This window comes from Ptychodera flava, chromosome 21 (genome assembly GCF_041260155.1).
Source record: "Ptychodera flava strain L36383 chromosome 21, AS_Pfla_20210202, whole genome shotgun sequence".
In the NCBI taxonomy this organism is placed as follows: Eukaryota; Metazoa; Hemichordata; class Enteropneusta; family Ptychoderidae; genus Ptychodera; species Ptychodera flava.
The window spans coordinates 6543628-6551323 of record NC_091948.1 but is presented as its reverse complement, the minus strand read 5'-3'; the positions used below and the strand labels follow the sequence as shown (position 1 = coordinate 6551323).

The 7696-nt window shown below is 37.5% G+C and overlaps 1 protein-coding gene across 1 annotated transcript in view; it reads left to right on the top strand.

The window, feature by feature from the left end:
• The first annotated feature begins 714 nt into the window (after positions 1-714).
• Positions 715-7696, top strand: part of LOC139121230 (insulin-like peptide receptor) — a 47850-nt gene continuing 40868 nt past the window's right edge. The window contains exon 1 of the mRNA XM_070685936.1: positions 715-1376. Within this exon, the coding sequence (XP_070542037.1) occupies positions 1196-1376 (181 nt within the window). The 5' untranslated portion in view covers positions 715-1195. The remainder of the gene's footprint in view (positions 1377-7696) is intronic.

Below are 7696 nucleotides of genomic sequence, written 5' to 3'. Positions count from 1 at the left end.
TTGGAAAAAATCTGAGAAAAATTGTCTTGCTTACGTTTATAAAGGCAGCAAAAAATGGACTTTGGCGCGCAAAGTGTTAAATGAACCAGATTGGAAAAATTGTTCCTCACGATTTGGACAAGAACAGCTCTAATGAAGTATGTGATTTGAACTAATCAATTTTTCATTTCCTACTATCTTTACCACTTATGTTTATCAAAATAAGCTTATTGAACTCCTGCACTTATATTCCCAGTTTCAGTGATCATCGTGCACCGTCACCATCTCAATAGCTCATACAAAATATTTTTCCCGACAATATATTTTTGTCAGCATTGCATTCTCATTCACTCAGTCTTATTCGAATTTTTGTGCATGTTATATCGCTTGTTAATTTTCATAGATCTGCGTACCCGTGTGAACTTACTTGGCTGACCATCGCAAGATAAGAAGACACATCCTTCAATCATATACATGATAGTACCAATCAAGCCTATGATAAGAGGTTAATACCATATGCAAATGAGAAGGGGAAGGAAGTCCTACACCTAGGCAAAAATAAACATAACCCTGTAACTGCGCTGTCTAATTTGATTAAAATATGAATACTGTATTATCGTTTGAAAATCGAACGTGTTGTGTTCATTTCATTGCTCAATTCACCGAGTTTCAGAAAAATAGTCTAGCTGCACCCTTCTACTATTTAGAGCTGTACACCCCTAGTAATAATAAGACAATCTAACTTGTTTTTCTCCGTGCGATATAAGAGAGAGAGGTTAGTGCTCGGTTAGTGACGTGGTCTTTGCAAGCGAACGACCCTAATATTTTCCCCAATTGTTACTGAAAGGAGAGACCCAAGCAAAGTCTACAAGTCAACAAGGAAGACTACGGTTTATTCTCCTTATCTTACGCACAAGTGGAGGGATTTTCTGCTTTCGCGGTCGCGGCTGTTGCACGTTGTTTGTTTCTCGGCGTCCGTTTTTTGGAACGAATCCAACGCCGCCATAGCTCCATATTATCGTCAGTACACAACCTCCGAAAGGAAAGAGCGGTCGGTGCAAGCCAACTTCAAAATTATTTTTTTTTCCATATTTTTTACACCCACTGTTTACTTACAAAATGAGGCGATGGCCAAGACTGTCCAAGAAGATAGGATGAACACTGGTGTACGCTGGAGTAAGAATCCAAATTTATTGTATTTCATCATCGTTTTCTTATGTCTACAACTCCTGCTCTCACTGTGAGCAGATACAGAACAACTTCAACAAGCGAGGAGGAAAGCGTCGTCAAATCTATGATGAAGCCAAATAAGACAGTTTCACCTCATAATCTGCCGATAACGGCAATAGTTACTGTATTTCTGATGTCGACAGTAGATTGTCGAATGCAGGAACATGGTAGGTATTATCTCATACATTCTTCTGGAATCAAAATATGTCTACTACAGTACACGGACAATCACTCAAGTTTGTCTCGAGACTCGATGTGTCTGGGTAGCGACGGTGATCGATATCCGTCGTGCCGAACTTACACGCATGCCGAAGAGAGTCTGTAAAGCATAAAATAGACAAATTAAACGTCCAATATTACGAAAGGACGAAGGGGTTTGCCAAGATTGAACTGGGATGTTGAGCTGTGTGTGAATTCTAATCATGTTTCGGCGAGAAAGTACAGCGTAGCGGAGGCGACCTACTTTTTCCTGGTGACATTAGCTAGCCAACCATTGGCGATGGGCTGTGTCTGTCATAATTTGATAAACTAGCACTGTAGCAGCCGCAGCTCATGTTGTTGGTATATTTCTGTCAAATAATGTATGCCACCCGAACCCTTTACAACTTTGTTTTGTCATCGCCTAGGAATTCTAATATAGAGTGTGTAATTTACAGTGACAGTGGACACGGTTTAATATGTAAGTCTGCAAACATTGGTTCAAAATGTGCTATGTCGTCGTGATGTCCATGACCGCGACCTAGGTCCTACGTACTGCTTTCGTGGTGCACATTTCCAAATTCCACGTGCAGTGCTACCGTGTCCTTGTTAAACGGTCTTTCCAGGAAGCAATATGAGAATATAGATAGCACAATAAAATAAAACTATCGACTTTAGGAGAGGGATATCGCAAAGTGATATTGTTTTGGGCATTTCATATTCCGAAACAAGATCGCTCTCCAGCAATAGAAATGCGAAATATGCGAAAGCGTATTCATAATTTGCACAGGGTCACATACTGTCTGGGTGTGTGACCTTACTGTACAAATGCTCTCGGCATCTACGTTTGTAGCTTACAATGTTGACATTTGCGCAGCTCGTGACCTTAGGACTTTTAAGTTTGCGCTCATTGTCGATAGGGCACCGACAACATGGACAAGGAACATCAACTTTATCCAAGCATGCTACGTACCCTCCTTAAGCACTTCGGTTATACAAAAGTGGGAGTGTTTGCGCTAGCAATAGTAGCATTGAGATTGCATTCAAGGACAAAACAAAACTTTAGGAGAGAAAAAGAGAAAGTTGGATCTGATCAGTACATTTCTGATATTTTCACAACTCCGATGATAACTGTTTCAGTGGCTTCACATCGAGTGTGCATTATATTAACATTCCCTGATTTGTGAAAAAAGTTCACAGAAATGTTGTAATTTGAGGGCATAAGAGGACAATAACCAATGCAGTGACCCGGCTGGTATGCATGCTGGGCATTCAATACATAGTGCGAGAAGACACGTACACCATGCATACTTTTTCCCTTTGAAATGACCGAGATGCAGTTATTTTAGGGAGCTTTGTATTGTTTGAGAAATCAGTCAGGAAATCTATTAAAAGAGGCGCTGGCCTTCAGCTTTTTGAAAGTCAAAACTCACAAAACAAGATTGGTTCAACAATGAAACAGATGGAAATAAGACTAATTAAGATAATACACGCCTAAAACAGAAAATTTTGAACTCTTAATGTTTAAATTTTCCTCAAGAAAACAGTCACTTTCATAATCAAGAATAAAAATTAGTCACCCATGAATTCTGGGAGGAAAACACCTAAATAGACTGGTGATTGGAATGCACAATTATCACTATGCCTTATATTAACTCATTGAGGAAACATTAAAGTTTCGATTTTCACAAAAACAAGACAGTTATAAAGTTATCTATTCAACAGGCTTCAAAATGAGACCATACCACACAAGCAGCAGAATAAAGTATGGTAAAAAATTGAAAACCCCAAAAAGATGTCATTGAGGCACATCTTACCTTAAACTTTCAAGACAGCCATGTTATTGAAGTGCAGGCAAAAACATACTTTCTAACCTACTTGCAGATAGAATAATAAAAATGAAGATAACAGTAACACTGTTTGACAACTGCCAGAATTTATGCTAACAGACAAACTGTTACGCAAACTGTAAATATTAAGGTAGGGTAAAATAATTTTTGTTTGGCTTTCAGATCGTGTGATAAACATAATCTCTTCTGTTGTTGATATGAAAAGGGCACTTCATGACACAGAAGAAAAAAAATGACCACAAAATAAAATTTTTGTGAACATATAGTACCAATCCATTTGGGGAAGAATTTTGCCAGTGAATGAATGACCACAAAATAAAATTTTTGTGAACATATAGTACCAATCCATTTGGGGAAGAATTTTGCCAGTGAATGGTTTTGACCCCCCCCCCCCCCCCCCCCCCCCCAGTAAACGTGCATTATTCAGGGAGATGGCAGGGGAAACTAAAAATTTACAAGATTTACAGGAATGGGAAAAGGAAGTGTGTAAAGAAACCAATTTCACTGTGACATGGCATTTCTGATGTTTACAAGACTTGTGTGGAAGACTCATGGTTTTAAGATGCTGTGGGGTCAAAGGTCATCCATGCCCTGGTTTAACAAGTCAAAAGGTTCATGTTGCAGTACTATGGTAGAATGTTCTTGAATGTTCATTCAAATGAAAGAAAAACAATTTTCAGCAAGTTAAAAATCACTCATTTCTTTGAAGAAAACCCAGCCACAGCTTTTCTAATTCGTGTTTTTAGATATCAGTTGGTCAACTTTTATGTAATAATGTTTTTGCTTTCATAAGGGTTTTATCAGGAAGAAAGGGGACATAGATTTACTTTTGTGAGTTTCATTAGTATTGCACCGTTTTTATTAAGAGGAAAATTCAAAACCATTGAAATTGTATAATCCCGTGAGAAAAATTTTTAACAAGTGGCGAATGATCTTTAAGCGACATTCTGAAAATGTATGACATTTGTTTCAAAAGATCTTATGTCAGTTTAGTGTTTTCAAAGCAGAAGCTTCTTAGCATCCATTGTATTAGCCTGTTCACCCCTCTGTAAATGGCAGGTCCAAAATCACCACTGATAGATTACATTTGCTTTGGGCCAAACCACGGCTGTGAAGTGGTTAGAGTAAAAATACCTCAGTTTAAGGGATGACGTTGTGAAGGGATTTTTTCATGGTGTTTTGACTGTTTCACTTACATTATGCATCTTTTGATACACTTATATTGTGTACATCTGCATCTTTAAGGACTACATTTGTTTGTGCAATGTGAATTTTGTAAATTTCATTGTTTAAATTAAATAAGTAAATAGGGTGACTCTACTGTCAATTGAGATTCTAAGACAAAAGTTGTTCCTTATTAATTTATGCCCGTAGAAATCTGGCAAAATTTCTTACATGCTGGTGAGTGCTAGTAGTGCTAAAGTCGTGAATTGAGTCCTTGAAGACAGATATAAAATCCAAATGGGCTATAACATTTTCTGAATGCATTTTTATTGAGAGACATCCTGCTACAACAATTACATCAGAAATTCCTGTGATGTCGTATGTTTTTCGATGTCAGGGCGTTGTTGGTAGTTTCGATTGTTTCTTGCACATTTATAGAGCTCAGCAAAACATGGAAGTGCATGTGGTATCATTCTCTCCAAATATTATGACATCTGGTATGTATTGAGAATTGATGTGATCATCAGTGGACCATCCTTGAACTGAGTGGACAGCCATAAATCTGCCAAGCTCTCTCAGAGATCAGGGGAAAAAAGTGGGAAGTGAGTAAAGATGACGCCACTGCCAGTGCACTTAAGGTAGAATGCACATTGGGGAGAGATTATTCAGACTCAAAAACTTTCACAATTCTTTTCTGATATATACTACTTGTGGGGGTTCATTTTAAAGCTCTAGGTGTAAGAAAACTTTTCACTGGCTTAGTTTTTCCAAATTTGAAATTTTTATTTTTCTCCATAGAGTTAATACAGGGATGGCGACCAGTTTGAAATTTAAATATCGAACAGTCGTTGGTAATTTGTTTCTTTTAGTACCAAAATTTGCACGGGATCCCCAATTTTTATTCTTGATTTTGAAAGTGAATGGTTGAAAGATTCCTTAAGGAAAGTTTGAGCAAAAGTTTAAGTCTTTCACTTTCGAGGCACATACTACCTTAAACTGAAAGTCAAACTTTCCTTGAGGAGGGAAATGAAGGTTTCACAGACAGTTGTGCACACAGCAACTCTCATTCATATGGAATGTCTTCATTTCTGCAAAACAAAAAGCAAGAGTTTTTAAACTGTGTTGGCAGGAAGTCCGTCTTGGGTGTCCTTACTCCCTAGCCAAGGACAAGGACCCACAATTCCTTGCAAGTATAATTTAAACAAACCTAGTTATGTGTTTACTTTCAGTGGCACCATCGTAAAATACAAACACAGTAAGAAGACTCGTAGCTTAGCAAAGTGTTCGTTTGACATGCAACTTGTATCTATCATGAATTTATGAGACCATCGGGTCAAGAAAGTGGAAGTAGACATGTCAAAACAGTATGTACATGAGTTCAATATTTTTAGAGAAGAAAAATATGTTGTAGGGAATTAATACAGAAAGATCAGTCAGTTTAAATGAAAGGAAAGATTTATTGATTCAGAACAAAGGAAACAAGGTTTGAAAATATGCCAACAATGCTGATAGTCTACTGTTTCAGATAGATTATATCCAGATAGATTATATCCGTTGTTACCTAAGGGCTGAACATTTTCTGTGCTGCATAATCCTATGAATCTAGCAAACAAAACCATGTGAGGCAGTGCAGTAAAACAAACTTTTTACATGCTTAATTTCTGTAATACTAATCTTTGGAGGAATATGTAAAGGTCTCAAAGAAAAGAACACCTGAATGTTTTAAAGCCACCTGAGATACATGTTATGTGGATAAACACTGTATACCGGTACATATAGAGACACGTACCTTCAGTGGGAAACATGCAGTAAGGGGTTGACTGGTGGTAAGATTTTCACAAGGGGCCGCAGGCCACTATGACGCCTTGGGACCCCATTGCAGCAGTAGGCACGTCCTGGGTAACAAGCTGTCCTCCTTTGGTGTCATTTAAGGTGAAGTACTACAAATTACGTCAAAATTAAGTTGTGGTGTCATTTTCTTGAAACTTTGCACAAATATTCTTGGAAGTTGTGCAAGTGCAAATAAAATAAAAAATGGGGTCACCACGCTCGTTTCCATGGAAACGGACGTTAAAATGGCGTCGTTAGAAATAAATAAAAATGATATAATTCACTTAAACTAAAGAAAGCAATTATAAAAAGCTTAGCAAATGAGTTAATTTTAATAAATACCAAGACTTAAGATCTATATCTATCGAATGTATAGTTTTCATGATGTTTGTAAAGAAATTTTTACATAAGTATCGATTACAAAATGACGATATCGAAATTATATCACTACATAATTTTCGAACTTTCTTCCTGTCACTTTGAATGGTGTCATTTGACCAAACTTGGCGAATAAAATCCTGACATAATACCATTTAGTTTACACTTTTAATAAAAGGGTGTCACCATGCTACTTTTTACAATATCTCCAGGTGAATGGGTAATATGCGCCATGTAAATGGGAGAGAAATGTGAATTTTTCGCTCATATTGAATAAAAACCAGCTTCCTAGGGGGTCAAATATGACAAGGTTATAGGTCACATGTATTTCTAAGAGACTGGGTCAAAAAATTAGGTAAAAGCGCAATTTCAACAATGACAGGTGATGTTAAATACATGCTACAAAGTAACCCATTTGCGACAGGCTGGAGTTAAATCTGTGCAGAAACGTTCTAAAGCGTGTGCGCGTCCGAATTCGGCGCCCTTTACCTAAATCTGCGACTGGCTTCACGGGAAAGGCTGCTATGACGCCTGGGTGTGCCCTTGCCCTTGGTTTTGGGCAAACCCCTGTCTGTGTGTTGTTTCCTTACGTAAACTGTTGTTGAAAAAAAAATTGTGTGACACGTTGTATGAAAAGTATTAAATTTATACAGTCCACAGTTACAAACACGAGAGAACTAGTGTTCACATCTGAATGCCGAAAATGGTGAATTACAGTGCTGTTATCAATAAAAATGTTTTGAAATATTGAAAATAAAAAGTCTTCAAAGAGAAAGGTAAAGTTGCAAAAGGCATCACATAGCCTCGCAAAGTTGTTCAAATATCTTTGTGTTGGCTCTTTTCCAATTTCAATCTCTGTACATCAATAACTAGAGTATTGGTGTACTTGCTGGTAAATTAAGAGAGTTGTGAGAATCAGTCAAAATTGCTCATTTCAGAAAGCAATTGAACAAATCAATAACCAATGAAAGTACTTTTTCTTGGCAAGCCATGGCATACAGAGGTGTCTTGAATGTTTTGCCCTGTGAATGAGAAGGAGCCCAGACTGATTTATGCACAGACACGTT